Source organism: Giraffa tippelskirchi, chromosome 7, assembly GCF_054371585.1.
Source record: "Giraffa tippelskirchi isolate mGirTip1 chromosome 7, T2T-mGirTip1v1.2.pri, whole genome shotgun sequence".
In the NCBI taxonomy this organism is placed as follows: domain Eukaryota; kingdom Metazoa; phylum Chordata; class Mammalia; order Artiodactyla; family Giraffidae; genus Giraffa; species Giraffa tippelskirchi.
The window spans coordinates 123,100,791-123,118,303 of record NC_137281.1 but is presented as its reverse complement, the minus strand read 5'-3'; the positions used below and the strand labels follow the sequence as shown (position 1 = coordinate 123,118,303).

Below are 17,513 nucleotides of genomic sequence, written 5' to 3'. Positions count from 1 at the left end.
ATGGCCCATGTTTGAATTTCTCAGGTATGTATGGGTCAAGTAAAACAAAACAAAATACAAAATTATAAGAGCATTCCAGGGCAACTGCAAGTCACTTTATTGCTTGGTTCCTTCAACAAATATTAACTGCACACTTACTGTGTGCTAAAGAGTTCCAGAAAAACATCTACTTCTACTTTATTGACTATGCCAAAGCCTTTGACTGTGTGTATCACAACAAATTGTGGGGAATTCTTACAGAGATGAGAATGCCAGACCACCTGACCTGCCTCCTGAGAAATATGGATACAGGTTAAGAAGCAACAGTTAGAACTGGACATGGAACAACAAACTGGTTCCAAATTGGGAAAGGAGTATGTCAAGGCTGTATATTGTCATCATGCTTATTTAACTTTTATGCATCATGTAAAATGCCGGGCTGGATGAAGCACAAGCTGGAATCAAGACTGCTGGGAGAAATATCAATAACCTCAGATATGCAGATGACACCACCCTTATGGCACAAAGTGAAGAACTACAGAGACTCTTGATGAAAGTGAAAGAGAAGAGTGAAAAAGTTGACTTAAAACTCAACATTCAGAAAACCAAGATCGTAGCATCTGGTCCCATCACTTCATGGCAAATAGACGAGGAAACAATGAAAACAGTGACAGACTTTATTTTCTTGGGCTCCAAAATCACTGCAGTTGGTGATTGCAGCCATGAAATTAAAAGACGCTTGCTCCTTGGAAGATAAACTATGACCAACCTAGACAGCATATTGGACATACTTACTGCCTTTATAACACTTACACTGTAGTTGGGGAGTTAGATGAATGATTAATGATACAATATATGGTGTGCCACATGCAATGCAGGAGAAGTACTGGGTGTTAGAACACGCCTCAGTGACAACAATGGGCATGTGGGTGAAATTCTCTGGGTCACAGATTCCGTTACAAACTTGACACTCAGTTTGGCCGCAGTTCCAATCCCTTTCAACCGCCTGAGTTGGAGTTCTGAGTTGCTCGGGGCCATGCGTCAGAAGAATCTGGGCTGATTTATGATTTTGGGTGGAAACCATGTGAGACTTGGCAGTTCCACACGGGGTATACCCCGACGCAGGCAAAAACTGGCGGTCTTCTATAAGGTTTCACTTTGACTCTGAGCACAATAAAGCCACAGGGCTTTCTGTGCCACTCTTCCCAGTACAGCTAAACCTCCCCAGGGCCAGCCACAGAGCAAAATGTCTGTCCCACAAAACTCCATTTTTAAGAAGTGCCAGACCTGGCTTCTATTGCTCGGTGAGCTATAAACATACTATGGTCTTCTTCCCAATAATTATTCTTTAGAATCTGAGCTGCTCCAAACCACCTAAGGGCGGAGATCACACCCTATGAATTTTGTCTTTCTCCCAGCACTCATCAGACTGCACTTATTTCAGGCAGTCGGTAATCACTTGCTGATGTGCCTGGGTGTGCACATGCAGAAACAAAGCATATGCTACCGTTCACTAGTTAGAGCAGCGTGGGTCAAATGGTACTTGCTGGAGCTAAAACATTCTACAGTCTTCACTGAACTGGTTCTTGAAGCAGATGAGGGAGGCCAGATCCAAAGATCATGAGCCACCATGAGAAGACTTTTACTTCCCTGAAAACTGGAAACATTAAGTAAAAGCAACTAGTGTTGGAGATGGAACTCAGAGAACACGGCTTGAGTGCTTTAGAAAGAGACTAAAGAAAATAAGAAATAGCATAAGCTACAGAACTTACCAACACAAAACAGCCTGTCAGGGGTTGAGTGGTAGCCAGGGTTGCAGGCACATTGGTACTTTCCTATGAGGTTCACGCAGCGGCCATGGGGGCAGAGGTGTGCGCTCAGTTCACACTCGTTGATGTCTGTTTAGAAAATAAGAATAGCAAACATGCAGCCATCAGCCTCTGATTCTGACTAAGTTGTGGGCCGAATGACTGGTCACAGGTCAGTGGTCTTCCTCCTTACCTATACACGCCGAAATGTTTGGGGCCAGCTGATGGCCAGCAGGACATTCACAGCGGTAACTTCCCTCCGTGTTCAGGCACACGCCTCCTCGGCACAACAGCGGATCTCTCTGACACTCGTCGATATCTGCAACATGGAAATGACCCCTGTTGATGTTGCAGGAGGTGTCCTGCCCCAGACCCCCACAACCTGGTCAGTGCATTCAGCATCCAGTTGCTGGGAGTCCTGGCTGCTAGTGGCTCACAGGCTCCCTTCTTGGAGAACTGCTACCCACCTCACTCAGAAATGGCTGGGAGGTGAGAAATTATATCCCCTCCCATGCTGGGGGCTGCTCATAGCTGAACTGACATGGGAGTATAAAATCTCAGCTTCCTGGTCTTGAGTTGGGACAACTCTTAAGTGCCGTTCACACTCCAAGGCCCTTGTGGGATCAGGTTAAAGCTGCTGCTGCTGCTGCTAAGTCACTTCAGTCGTGTCCGACTCTGTGCGACCCCATAGACGGCAGCCCTAAATCCAGCCTAACACTTTGCTTCTATTCCTCCCCTGCCCTAAGCTCCTTCCCTCCGTTTCTTACAGGTTTCTCCTAAGAACACTCAAAAAGTATCCCCATCTCAGGCCTGTTGCTAGGGAACCTGATCTAATGCAACTATCTTAATCAATCTCCTTCTAGAGAAATGATGAATAGAAACTCTAGAATGTGACCCCTAAAACATAGCTTGTGTTTGAATTGTTCTTTCTTGCCCAGGGTGTCTATTCCAGGTCACTTCTCAGGGACCTACAGACCACCCCCCACCCCACAGCATGAATTCCCTCATTCCTTCCATATGTCAGTCTCCCTTTGCCACAGACCAATGCCTGACTCACTGGTCAGGAGACCAGCGCACTGGGGGAGCAGGGAGAACCCACACAGGCGATGAGTCACCTAAGCGTCATGGCTTGTTTCTTCCCTGGGCTGATCCACTGGTCATGCACTCACCCATGCAGTTCTTCATCATCATGAATCCGCTTTCATAGCCTTCATCACACTTGCACTCGAAGTCCCCAGGGGTGTTCACACACTGGCCTCGGCCACAGAGGTCGGGGGATATGCGGCATTCATCGATGTCTGCGCAAAAGCGGGAAGTAGGCAGCAGGTGAGCATCGGAGCAGCTTTACTTCTTGCAGCCACACGCTGAAGACCAAGAGTGCCCACAGGCGTCCCTCCAGGGTGAGCCCCGTCACTGACCTGTGCAGTTCCTTTCTTCAGAATCCAGAGCAAAGCCGCTGTCACATCTGCACTTGAAGCTGCCAATGGTGTTCCTGCACTTGCCGTGGGTGCACAGGTTGGGGATCATCTTACACTCGTTGATGTCTTCAAGAGAAATCAAGTGTGGGACAAATCCAGAAGGGATCCATTAGGAGGAATCCACACCCCATGTGAAACCCAGGGAGACAGAAGGGCTTGATTTAAGGTCTTGGTCATACGCTTTTAAAAAATGTGATGACTATCAGAAATAGGACTTTGTAAACAGTTTTAGACTTCTAAATGTCTCCATTTTAAAAAGTATTATTAAAGAAGTAAAGAGTGGGTTTATTTGGCCTTCTAAAGCCCAGAACACTATCTGATACATACCAAACAGTGAACTACTTGCTAAATGGATGAATAAAAATTCTAAAGTCACTAGTGTCTATATGTAAAGCAGGTAGAAGATTTTCAAATAGACTGTCCTATAGCAACCAAATTGAGTATGTAGCGGAATGAGACATTCATTTATGCTTCCTGACACTTTTTTTTATACCTAAAAATAAGAATCTCAAAAGAGATGTCATTTATAATTTAAATTATTTATAAATGCTGTATACTATTTAAAACACATTCTAAATAATGAGTACTAATCTAAAATACTTTCTCAATTAATATGTACAAGTATTTCTTATGTGTGTGGGGACTGCACTTGTAACATGTGATTTGAGTTTCCCTTTATAGGGGCTTTTCTAAAGCAAGACCTAGAGCTTAAGAAATCAAGTTCATTTCTACCAAATGTTATGAGAGACAGAACTGGCAGATTAAATCTCAGGAACATCTAGTCCTTCTCTGGCAATGGACCACCCCAGCCTTTGAATTCAAATCACCTAAGTTTCTTTGAATTTACTTGACAGACGTTTACGAAGGCCACCTAGAAACTGTCTCTCTAGACAGTACAACTTTATCTCTAGGACTTCTTGAACCAAATGCTCAGTAGGAAAATAGTCTACACTTTTTAATTAAGGATGGTAATATTTATATACTCACTTTCCATTTTTATAAGTTCATTTAATTTTGAAGTGTAACAAGTAGGCTCAGACACAATGGGAAAGTGACATAAAATTCTACACTGGGAGCTAAAGTTGGGCATCCCTGAATAACTGGAATTTTGAGTAACCAATTATGATTTTTTCCACATGCTGAAGTAAACACGTTTTTGTATCATGGTGCATAAAACGGTAACTCAATTTTGGAATTAGATTAAATCTGTGACTTCTTTTTTTTAAAACATGGGATTTATGTTATAGCAAAAGAAGATAAAATTTGAAATATCTTAAGTCATTGGTATGTGTTTGCTATAGCAATGAATTTCAGCACATTTGGACAAGGAGGACCTGCCACTGGGTTTCTCACACCATTATCTATACTCAGGTGGACCATGGTGACATGAATACCTCAAATGAATACTGCAAATACATGAACCACAGATGACAAGATAAAGGTCATCTCTAGGGCCTCAGCAGATGGCATAAACATTTCCCAAGATTTTTCTTTCATTTATGCTTAGCTTTAGGATAGTATCAAAATCTACTATAATACTTAATAATGACCAGATGGGAGAGGAAAGTGACCACAGGAAGCCCCGAGATGTAGAAAAAGAAATTCCGTAATGGAGTGAATATTTTGCCATATAAAATTCAAAGAGCAAAGAAGGCATCCTGAGGTGACGATCCAGGGATGACTACGTTGATGACATTTATTGTAATTCTGTTAGCAGAACTCTGCGCTCCTGAAAAGGCATCCTATTGACCTAAAAGAAGAGCAATCAACCACCGAAACCACTGTACCTTTGAAAAAACGTTTGCCATTTGTAATTTCTTTTGTGGCGAATCCGGGTCCTCTGGGACAGAGCTCCTCGTACTCAGGTGTGTTTCTCATGGGACACTCCTCGCACTCCTCGGTACCCCAGGCTGCCCCGACTGAGCAGCAGCAGGCGTCCATGCGGTGGCGCCCAACCACGGGCAGGGTGCACTCCTCATCCTCGTACCTCAGGAAGCAGGTTTCCAGGCGGATATCTGCCGGAGGGAGTGAACAGAGGCAGGCTGAGGAGAGCTCCTCTGTTTTCACTGCCTCAAACTGCCAGCGTTGTGTTGGGCCAAGTAGAATACACAGAGTAATTTACTATAAACTTATTGACTGAAACTCATTTTTTTTTTCCTCAAAGGCTTTGTGGTGGGTTTTCCTGCTTCATAAAGGCTTGCTGGCAGCTCATATTTCTTTGCATCTCCTCTTGTGGCAAGAATCCTTTCAACGCTAGGCATTTTCTGATAATTCCCCAGAAGCAGGAGTATTCGGAGAAATCCTGCAATGCTCTTTTGGGAAATGTATTCCTCATTATGCAACCAGGCTGATTACCAATGCATGTACTCTATGATGTCTTGACATCACTCTAGCTGAAAGCCAACTGCAGTCTTTATTGTTGGAAAACACCTCAGCTGGCTCCAGCACCCTTTCCTCAGATCCACTTCATTTTTGGAGAGGTGGAATGGTGAACTCTGAAATGAGGACTGCCCTCTTTGTGATTAGAGAGGGAAAACAGCAAAGAAGAGCCACTGACTCCTCTTCTCAAGTATTTCTTTCACCTCAACATGTGCACATTCTTCTGCGTACATGTGGGAATATGGGCTTCCTTTAATGTTCGGAAGCTTTGGAAGCCTTCTGTGAAACTCCACATTTGGGTTGCCTCTATTAAGATGGTTAATTTCAAAATGAATCCTAGACTAAACACTGAAGCATCTTTCAGCTAAAGAAACCTGGAAAAAGGTTCTCATTAAATGCTGAATCCTCCTAAACAAAAAAGCAAAGACTCAAAACGGGATTAACTGACATCCATAGTTATAAATTCCAGCTTTTATATTCTGCATTGCTTACATTATAAACCATAAAGTTTCATATTTAAAGGGTGATTAATCCTAATTCATAAAGGAGCTGTATCTCTTAAATGCATGCCACTCTTTCAACCACCTACAGTGGCCCTTCACTAAAGATGCTCTTCAGGGTCACATGGTTTCCAATACACAATGTGGCTGAGCATCATTTCCAGAGTCATGGACTCTAAAACCAGTGATCCAAAGGATGTTACTCCTGGGAGTCAGAAGCCGTAACAGTAACACCAGAAAAAGCCCAAGACCCCACATGCATGACTGTGGGATCTCAAATCTGCCGCCAATGAGTCCACAGGGCAGCTTTCTAAAAATCAAAGTTTTGTGTCCAGTCTCTTCCACATCATTGTCACTTGGGTTCTAGCAGTTGCCATGGAGAGTCGCACCATGGCTGATGGTATCAACAGCCCTTGTTCCCTCAGGTTCACTACTCAGGCTGTTACAGCCTTTACTGCTGATACCCACAGGAGTTTCCTGAAGACCTGTCTTTCTGGCTAATGGCAGGCCTGCCTAGCAGGCTAAGGCTACAGTTTCCGATTAAGCAAAAATGTTCTCCTTACCGATCACCTAGAATTCTACGTCCATGGCATATGGAGGACAGATTTAAGAGCTCGAGAATAATAACTGTGATGATAGAAGTTTAATGAATAATTACATATCAATAAAGAACTGTCAGGTTCCCTACTCTTTATAAAAAACAAAGAGCTGAGTCAGGAAGGCTATTTGTCAAGGAAACCACTATGAATGCTAATAGAAATGCTGAATTTGGGATGTGTGTGTGTCTGAACTTGGAACTGAATATTCAGCTCTATCTTCTGAGTTCTGAATAATTGTTAAGAAATGTTCATTAGAAAAGTAATGAGCTCAGTATTTACCTAGGCAAATCCTCCCTGTGGCATCCAAAGTCATCCCACTGGGACACTGACACTTAAATGATCCTTTAGAGTTAACACACAAGCCGTTCTTGCAGACTCCTGGGAACACTTCACATTCATCTATATCTATGAAGAGAAAAAAGAAAGCACGAAGTTAATACATCTGCATAGCACAATTCTACTTTATTCCATTCAGGGAGTCATATTCCCACAACTGAAAAGGCCATTTTGAACTTAGTAAGTAGAAAACTACTTTGCTTCTCAATAATTCATATAGAATTTCTAGGATGTTTAAAAAGCAACCAGACAGAGCTCATCCATTAACAAAGATATAATTGCTTCTCCATCAGTTCCAGGGAGTAATTTTTGAGTTGTAAAGACAGGGAGTTTGTGGGAGTTCTTAGAGACAAGTTTGGGTACTACAGACATTTCAGGTAAGGTTCCCAAGTGAAAGAAAGTGAAAGTGTTAGTCACCCAGTCATGCCTGATTCTTTGTGATCCCATGGACTACAGCTTGCCGGGTTGCCTTGTCCATGGGATTTCCCAGGAAAGAATACTGAAGTGGGTAGCCATTCCCTTTTCCAGGGGATCTTCCCAACCCAGGCACTGAACCCAGGTCTCCTGCATTGCAGGCAGATTCTTTACCACCTGAGCTACCAGGGAAGCGCTAAGGCTCCCAGGAGCCATTTAATTAGCTTTACTAGACCAGATGGCTGGAATTAAGAAAAGAAACAGAAGTCTGATCTTTCAAATTAGCAAAGAAGAAATAGCTTGAAGATAAGCACAGAAAAAAATCCACCATTGGGGAACATGTGGGGCCAGTCAAACGAGTCTCCTTTGAGAGGTGCTGAGAGGTCCCAAGAAAGTGTGTATCTAGTTCTAACTCATCGAAGGTCTTGAGCTATCCTGTCAAAGCCTTGGTGGTTCCAGCTTGGCTTGGAGAGAGCTGGAAGATGCTCACGTTCATCCGTTCATCATTCACTGCGTCTGTCTCAAACATATTAGCCCTTCCCAGTTTGCTTAAGGGAGAGCATTGTGTTCTCTGCACTGTTTTTGGAAAAATACTCACCATCAAGTTAACCCAAAGAAAGGCACTTACTTGCTAATGCCAAAAAGGTGGAGCATTAGTCAAGAAACTCACACACACACTGTGTCTCTATTTAGAAGAAATACCTTTCCAAACCAGGGATGTTGAAAAAAAAAATTCTAAATCTTTCCTTATAAGAGAAATAAATGGGGAGGGGGAAATTAACCTTTTTGGGGCTGTTTTGCTCTGAGGCCACTTGTATACCAAAATATGCTGCTGAGGTCAGATAAGTTATTAACAGTGGGTCTGGACCAGAGAGAGGCCAAAGGATTCAGTCATCATTTGGAAAGCAAGCTCTTGGGTGGGGGTTGTAGTGTTCCTCTTTATTTTAGCAGGAAAAAAAGTTCATTTCATTCCACATATGGGACTAATTGCTGTTTTTAAAATTTTTCAGCTGCTGTGTCATGTCAGGTTGTGTTAGTCACCCTGACCTATGTCTGTCTATCCGGGACTCCATGAGAAAAGAAAAATCACAGGAAAGTAGAAAGAATCCATATAGATGCTCAAAAACGAGGCAATAGAGGTGTGTCTTTCTCATCATACATAACCATGAAACAAACAACAACAAAAGAATTCAGGACAAAATCAAGGAAAATGCAAGTTTTACAGCCTCATCACAAGCTTCCCTTTTTCTCTTCCTCATAGATAACATTTTGAAATTGTAGTCACTCAAAACTATGGTCAGCCTAAATCATTTTCAAGACACTCTGCCCTTTGGCCACAGAGCTCTGACACTGGCAAGAGCACATATGCTTGTGAAATTCATGTCTGTTACAGGTTCGGCAGTTCTCATTACTTTTTCTCCCCTGCTACATATTTCTCACTGGGAAGTTACATGACAGCTTTATGCAGTCCAAGTTAATACAAGCATTCTTCATGCATGCAGAAATTTATGATTTATAAATAATCATAAATACCTTCACACTGTGTTCCTTTAATTCTTGAATAGCCTTTCCCACATATGGGATCTGTATCAAAAAAACAAACAAAAAGCAAAAAAACAAATCTGAGATAACAATATCCAGACTTTATGACACAATATTAGAAACACGACAGAGGCCCTTTAACATGGAATTGATTTTATTGCTATGAATAATTCTGAGGCAACAAAGTGCCACTAAGATCGTATAGGTGAGGGAGAAGAATGAAATGTCTCCTTGAATAAAGCTCAGTCCATCTGTGAGATTCTGAAAGACTCAAAGATACCCTAAAGATCACACTATGGTGACGACTAAGAAGGAAACGGACTCGATTTCCCTCTTGCTGTGACCCCTAAAACATGAACCATATTATAGGATTACTGTAACATAAATGTGGAAAACAAAGCGTAGAACTTGCAGGTCTCACGCCCTGCAGCAGTCACACTATTATCAGTTCACATATTCATATATCCAAACACTGAATCAACAGAATCATTAGCAAGGCTCTCAAACCTCAGTTTTGCAATAACTTTAGTCGTGAACTCTGGTTGCTTTACCTCAATATGTTTTGGGGGAAGAAAATCTGCGCCTGTAAAAAGCCCAGGACCCTTAATCATGAAGTTTCTAAGAGAGCCAATAAGAATTGCTGATCTGGGAAAGCCACACCAGATAACTACATTACAGTGTGGTGATAGAAAACAATAAATTAACCAAATCACATACAATTATTGCCCTTGACACTTTTCTTAATTTCCTACACAGCAACATGTTTCATTGAGGTCATCAGAACGAAATCTTCCACAATTCCCACGTGAACTTAAATGAACAAAGTTCTGGACTTCCCCGTCCCAAGTAAAATGCCCAGTGAGCAGAGGAGCCACGGCACCCGCTTCTCTTACCGACTTGGCATGGGGTGCATGGGCTCCCCCAGGCAGCACCGAGGGATGAACAGCACTGGGACTTTAATGTGGCTCCGTTGATGTTGATCTCACACCGCCCATCGATGACAGTCTGCCAACAAGTGCCCTTGATGGTTTCTGTAGAGGCAGGGGAGTGATGATATTTAATACACAATTAACAGAATCTATATCAAAAATTCAAACATGTGCATTGGGATTATAGCAAGAATAGCATCATGAAACAAGGAATAATGATAGTTTAAATTTTGTTTTTCCATACTGAAACCCTTCTGCAATAAAAGTGAACATTAAATACAGCAGCATTGATAAAACAGGAAAATCATTCTCGGAAAGATAAATACCTATGCAGATGGTTTTTGTTGGATCCAAAGTACTTTCAGAAGAACATTCACAAATGAAAGAGCCTGGGCTGTTCTTGCAGACTCCATTAATGCAAGGGCTTGATTCACATTCATCGATGTCTGAAATAAAAATAGGTCTACATTACTGCTAAAAACTAGTGCTGGGCACGAATGAATCTTTAAACTTTGGTCTCAACTGCTACCACATATTCTTCATTAGATAATAAAGCTGGCCTAGATCGATTTTTTTCCTAGACTAGAGGGAATGCCAAAAATAATAATTGAGCACATCTCTATGTTCAGCACATGGCTGAATCTTTTTAATTCAGAAAATCTGGAGCAAATGTAAGCATGATTTCTGAATTATTAACTCAAATAGCATATATCTAATATTTTCTTAATCTAGTAAATGTTGGCAAATAAAATACCAAATGCAGGAAAATATAAAATGGATACTCTTAAATAGTATCTGAATGTGAAATAAATGGTGACTAAAAGGCCAATTGCAGATAAGTACTATCAGCAGCTTATAAAGTGTATACAAGTGTCATTCAAGATCACAGAATCTCAACTACGTGACACAACTGTCTAAAATAAGTAGTGGCTTTAATTTATCTTTGTGCATTTCCAGTGGAACTCCAAAAGGCAGAAAAGTACATGGTATAAGAACAAAAAATATTCCTTACCTTCACAGGTTTTCAGTTCAGGTTTGTATATAAATCCCTTGGGGCAGGTACAGACAAAACTTCCAGGAGTATTTCTACATTGTCCATTGTCACAAAGCAGACTATTCAATACACATTCATTAATATCTGGAAAATAAAGAAAACATAAAGTTTTAAAAGATCTTATCCTTCGCATGCAATTTCTTTGCTTTTTTTAAGTTATGTTTTTAAGGTCATAATGATATGATTAATTCAAGGAAGGAGCAAAACTCCTATACCATTGGTTTTTGCCAAAATTACCTAGTTTTAGAAAATAGGTGACTGATCCGATTATTTTTACTAGATATATACAAAGTCTAAAATCACCAGACCATTTAATTCACTTCTTTCTTTGGCAGGAAAAAAACCTTAGATTTCCTGAAAATTATTATTTATTGGGTTGGCCAAAATGTTTGTTTGGTTTTTTTCTATTTCTTTGCCATAAGATGGTACAGGAAAACCCGAACGAACTTTTTGGCCAACCCAATATATAACTGTTTCATTGTGCCAAAGTTAAAAGGACTAATCCCACTGTTTTAAGGAACTGACTAAATATTTAGAAAGTATGGTCCATCTTTAATAAGTATTAGTTCCAGGATGGGTGTTTCTTCTTCAGAATAATTTAAGTGGTCTCCAGTTATGTTTATAAAGTATGAAGCAAGCTGCAGAGTTTATAATTGCCATGAAGAACGCAGACTAGAGATTCAGAGAGCTGAGTAATAGGCCTGTCTGATACAAAATCAAGCTTTTGATATGTATTACTTAGATAATTGAGGAAGGGTGGAACTTAAACAGTATGCTATACCACACTGAGCTAAACTACATCATATAGCCCACAAAGCAGGCTACACATTCACAAGGAACTTTTTACACACCGAGTGATTCTGCTTAGATTATCATTTGACAAGCTAGTGGTCCTTACATAAAGTATACACAAATTCGGTACTAGAGAGCTGCATGGTTCACATCAGTAAATATACCTCAATCAGCAACTTACAGTGATCCCTTGGTATCTGCAGGGGATTGGTTCCAGGAACTCCATCCCTGTCATCCAGGTTACCAAAATCTGTGGATGCTCAAGTCCCTTATATAAAATGGTATAGTACTAGCGTATAACCTATGCACATCCTCCTGTGTACTTTAAACCATCTCTAGATTACTTATAATACCTAATACAATGTAAATGCTATGTAAATAGTTGCTGGTATATGGAAAATTCAAGTTTTGCTTTTGGGAACTTTCGGGAATTTTTTTCAAATATCTTTGATCTGAGGTTGGTTAGATATGCAAATGCAAAACTCACAGATGTGGAGGGCTGTGTTTATAAAGTACTTAAAATATGGGAAAATCAAACTCGGGTGAAAGCTGATTTGAATGGGGGCAGAGAAGATGCTTTGATTTGTTGTTAGTTCTTTTTATGTAAGTGCAAATGCCACATATTAAGAAGGAAAGCAGGTAAAAATACTTAAAGTAAGATTTCTGCTTCTTTGAAAATAAGTGCTATGTCTACTTTGCCCACAATGACAATCGGTAGCAGCCTTAACAACAAAGGCATCCAGTAGGGTAGCACTCAGCTTCAACCTGCATAGTTAGAGGACCGTACACTGTATGAGAGGGACGGTTGCCATGGTCCACCCTTGACGTAGTTAAACAAAAGATATAAGCCGTCAGGATGCAGCTAGGCTGATACCCGAAGTATAGAGCATCTATCTATCAAGTCCTTAAGGTACTCAAGCAGTTTGCTCAAGCAACAAAAGAAAGGATGCATGATGCATGAAATGTCTTAGAAAACAGTGAAGCTTCTTACCAACACAGTTTTTCCCAGTTGAATCCACTTCATATCCTGAATTGCATATACATTTGTAGGTCCCACGCAGATTTTCACAAATTCCATTTGGGCAAATATCAGGATCTAATGCACATTCATTTATATCTGGACCCCAAAACAAGCTCATAAGCATTAACATGCTAAAGTAAATGTCAAACAGACTGTCAAAAAATTACAATAAATGTAAAGACATCAGGACCTTGTGAAAATAAAAAAGCTTCTCCTTGGTAAGAAACTTGCTCCCTTTTTTCTTACTGCAAGATACCCTGAGTCAAGTCTTCCCTCCACCAGTCCCTGAGAGGAAACTGGCATCTGAGCTAGAACTACAAGGTTACCAACCCTTAATCAAAAGGAGAACCCCTGGACTTCCAAACACCAAGATGGGAAAGTAGATCAAATATAGAGTCCGAGTTCCTACAACTGGTCTCCCTGCCATCAGCCTGTCCCTCTTCAATCTACCTTCTATATTGCCACCAGACTTAGCCTAAAAACAAAATGATTGTGTCATTCTCAGGGTTCAGACTTTCATAGGTTCGACAACATCCTCAAGATTAAATTAAAATATGAATGCTGTTTATTCACTTTAAATCCTTTACTCTGCCATGAACAACACATAATGCCCTCTTCACTCTGTTGGGAATGCCTGGGGCAAGCCTAATCATTGGTTCAAAGTGTGCACCATCATCACCTGCTCTGGAAAAATCTCTGCTACTCTGGCCAGATGAGGCTGGGTCCTCCCTCTTCTGGGTGCTCCCAGACCAAGGAGAGCTCTAATAGTCAAGGGTGATGCAAAGTGACCATCAGTGAGTGGCTCGTCTCAAATCTTGTTCCCTGACTCTTCTATAAATCAAGATTGACCTTTTTTCTTCCTCAGATTCCTATCACAACTTATTTATTCCCTACTAATTCTTTATTCATTATACAGTTCCTTACTTCTCTTTTCTCCTCCAGATATCCACCCCGAACCCTTCCTCATCCATACATACTGATGAAATCAATCAAGAGAATGAACTGACAATCAATTCAGCCATAATTCTCTTGAATCAAATCATTTAATTTTATATTAATAAAGTAATCTCTTCCTCTATCTGTTTTTATACTTGTTCCAATTCTCCCTTTTAATTTCTTTTATGGCACCAGTATGTCTCTAGTTCTAACTCCTACACTTATACATTTCATTTTCTTTCAGCTAACTGCTATCACTGCCTGCTACAAAATACAAGACGGCTCCCTATTGCCATCTGTTAATGACTGACCACTTGCTAGTTAAGAAAGTGTTCAAAATGTGCATCGGTTCACCTGAACTTGTAACCCTGAATTGTGCTTGACAGCAGTAGATGCAAAGGAGGGCCAGGCTGCCCCTTCTCATAAATGAGCCACCACAGCCACTGTATCTCGTTCACATCGACCACCCTGGGAGAGGAGGACCCAATACTTCAGTATGAAGCCCCACACCCACACCCAGCAACCCCAGGACCCACTGGGCCACTGTTCTGTTCTGCCACTGGGGGCTTCCAAGTGTCCCAGGTAGATCACACAGTGATAGTCAGAGAGGGGGTTCAGATCAGACTGGTGTAAAGGGACCAACTGGAAACCCACAGGAAGGCCCAGGGCTGCCTCTGAACATGCTTAAGGTAGTAAATTTCAAAACAAGTCCTTACCACTGCCTGCTGACGTTATTCCTGGCCCACTGCTGCAGAGCGCCTGATACTCCGCTGCAATAAATTAACAGATAGTAAATGATTCCCTTGTTTGCAGAACAGGTCGATCCTGCCCCTGGCTTTGCACACATCATTTCCTCCAAAGTGAGTGGAACAGAAATAAAGTGGTAACGGAAAAGGAGGCATCCCCCCAGGGAGAGTCACACCAGGCTCCCATTTAAAGGCTCCGCAATCACCGTGGAAAACGACTTGTAAGGATATATGCAAGTTCCAGCAATTCCTTGTGCAAAGTGCTTTAGGAAAAGGTGTTTTTCCTATGACTTGATTTTGTTCACCAGGGAACACTTTACACTTACAGTGAAATGTGCCTGTTAAAATGTGGTTTCTTAACTGTTAATAAAACTCTCTCCCACCATCTTGGGAATACATTTTTTCTTAGTTCTAGCTATTTTTTTTCAGAACAAGTTCTTAACATTTTCTCATTTCTCTCCGCAAATTCTCTAGCCTTCCCTCACAAGAATATGAGGGTGTGTACACCTGCATGTATGTGTATTTTTAGATTTAATATTCATCAGGATGCCAGACTCATTCTATATTTTAAATCCATAGGGAAAGTATTGCATAATGTTAAAACTGGATCTTATTGAGGAAATGGCAGTATATAGAATATGTTCCCAAATTTGTGATGGAATCCGATTTCTATTTCTTAAAATTCACACAGTGTTTTAGACACAATTCCAACAATATTTAGATGAACCTAAGAGTGAATGATGGAAATGGAGAACTAATAGGAAATCACACTTAATCCCAGGAAAAGAAACTAATTTTCCCATAGTTGCCTATGGATTCAGGCAACTACAGAGTTTCATAGTCAAATGCAGATCCTTTGTGCTTAAGTAGTAGAATTGAAAATTAGGGATGGGCCTTTTTAACAGAAGCCACTTGTACCTCAGTGCTGAAGCAAACACACCTACAATTCCATGAGCCAGAAGACTGCATTCCTGATGAGAGGGGATGCAAAGAAGTTATACATACCCCCCCCCCAAAAAAAAAATGACAGTTAACCCTTCCGAGCCTCTGTCTTCCAGCAAACATAAATTTGAGAAAAGTGGTAAAATCCCTTAATTTTTAAAATCATCTTAAAAGGGGCCAAAACGGGAACAGATGGGAAGGTGGCTGCCACTGTGTTTGAAAGCCAGGGAATGGTAGCAAAAAGAAATACATTCTCTTTATTTTCTCACTTCAGCAATTAATTAAAGCACTGGTGAAATAGCGTTAAGTAGTAAAACAGGAAAAAACAACATCATGCCAGTTTTGCTAAAAGTAGTTTTATAATTAGCACTAAATTAGTTGATGCTTGGCTTAAGTGGAAGCAAATTGTGGTCATCATTCTTTTCCATTTGGGCAGGATCTGGTACTAGACGGTAGTGAGTTCAGATCAGCATGGGTTTGAATGCTGATGACAATGCTTATTGCTGAGGGTCTTGGGAACAGGCCTTTTCCCTCTTCTAGTTTCCTCTTCTATAAAGTATAGGAAAGGATACCCAACTCACAGGGTAGTTCTATAGATTTACTGAGAGAACATGTAAAGTGCTCAGCACAACTCAAGCACTTAATACATGGTAGGTGTTCCTGATCTAACTCAGTGTCATGCCCCAGAGACAGTGGAATAAGGGCAGAAGAGAAATTCCTAATCATTACTCTTCTGACTGATGGCTACAAGGAGTATATGCTCAGCAGTCAGGGAGATGTATCTTCATATATAGTTTATTTGACTTCCAGAGCACAGAGATGAGCTTTGCATGTTAAATGGTTAGTGTTTCTCATTAAAGTGTCTAAAGACATTTTTTTCTGATACTTTCAGTACCTTTTAAAACTCCCCCTCTCTCCTGAAATAAGCGACATCCTACGTTTTGATCCTTCATTATTTGGCATTTTCATTTACCAAAGAGGTGGAGAAACCAAACTGGATGGAACCACTTCCACAAGTGGACCACTTTTATGTAACTTCATTCAAATATCAAAGAGAAGCTAGTGGAACTAAGCTTCAAATGTAACTATCTTTAAGCTTTAATGCTTGAAGAAATCTGCTCTCTTTGGATCACCTTATTATAAGCCTACCTCTTTCCTATGTATCACAAGAATTCTTTGGAGATGTACTTGGTCCAGAGGAAAATGTAAAAACAAAGAACTGTATGCACCAAGGGTCCTGGATTTTAAGTTTTGGCTATTCTATTCATTCAAGACATGAACAAATCACCTATATTCTTGTGTACTAGGTTTCAGGATACTCAGCTACCTTGTAAATTCAAAATATGCAAGGAAACTATCTTGAAAAGTTAAAGCAACATACAAACGAATAATATTAATAATACACTACGATAAAGCTACATGGAAGTATCTTTTTAGATGGAATTACATTTGTATATTATATAGGTGAAGTATTGTTGCAAACATGCATTTTATCAATTATTAATCATATAGTTAATGATAATTTGTATATTATTCACCAGCTGAAGCAGTCATCCGAAATAAAGCTTGCTTTCTTTAACTGGCATTCCCCCAATTTAAAGACTTTAAAAGTCTTCCACTTCACTTTCTCTAACTTCTTATAACAGATTTTAATTTCTGTCTGATTTCAAATAATAACATTCTCAAAATGGCAAATGCTTAAAAATTGTGAGTTCATCTTTAATTGATAGTATCTAGGCCAGAAATAAACTAACTGTATCTTAGACGTAAATCAATCAGTCAGAGCTATGTGTTTTCAATATCAGGACTTACTCTATTTTAGGACATTAGAAGCCAACAGCCAAGGTACCTTAAAATTACATTCAAATGTTGACAGTCTACTGCTTTCATTTCAATAAACTATTTTTGCCTTACAAATAGAAATAATTTACAACTGGAGAGGATCTTCTGGACTATCTAGCAAAATTCATTTTCAGATTAAAAGGCCAAGGATTCCTTTTCCATATTATTCAATTTTATAATTGTTTACTAACGTAAACCATCTCAAATCCTTTTGAA

The 17,513-nt window shown here is 40.3% G+C and overlaps 1 protein-coding gene across 1 annotated transcript in view; it reads right to left on the bottom strand.

Annotated features, from left to right (window-relative positions):
- FBN1 (fibrillin 1) overlaps window positions 1-17,513 on the bottom strand; it is a 261,212-nt gene that overhangs the window by 87,818 nt on the left and 155,881 nt on the right. The window contains exons 18-29 of the mRNA XM_081508461.1: window positions 14,484-14,537; window positions 12,802-12,927; window positions 10,977-11,102; window positions 10,291-10,410; window positions 9,929-10,066; window positions 9,027-9,077; window positions 7,023-7,148; window positions 5,053-5,280; window positions 3,206-3,331; window positions 2,957-3,085; window positions 1,981-2,106; window positions 1,752-1,877 (exon numbers count right to left, since the gene is read on the bottom strand). Of these exons, the coding sequence (XP_081364587.1) occupies window positions 1,752-1,877; window positions 1,981-2,106; window positions 2,957-3,085; window positions 3,206-3,331; window positions 5,053-5,280; window positions 7,023-7,148; window positions 9,027-9,077; window positions 9,929-10,066; window positions 10,291-10,410; window positions 10,977-11,102; window positions 12,802-12,927; window positions 14,484-14,537 (1,476 nt within the window). The remainder of the gene's footprint in view (window positions 1-1,751; window positions 1,878-1,980; window positions 2,107-2,956; window positions 3,086-3,205; window positions 3,332-5,052; window positions 5,281-7,022; window positions 7,149-9,026; window positions 9,078-9,928; window positions 10,067-10,290; window positions 10,411-10,976; window positions 11,103-12,801; window positions 12,928-14,483; window positions 14,538-17,513) is intronic.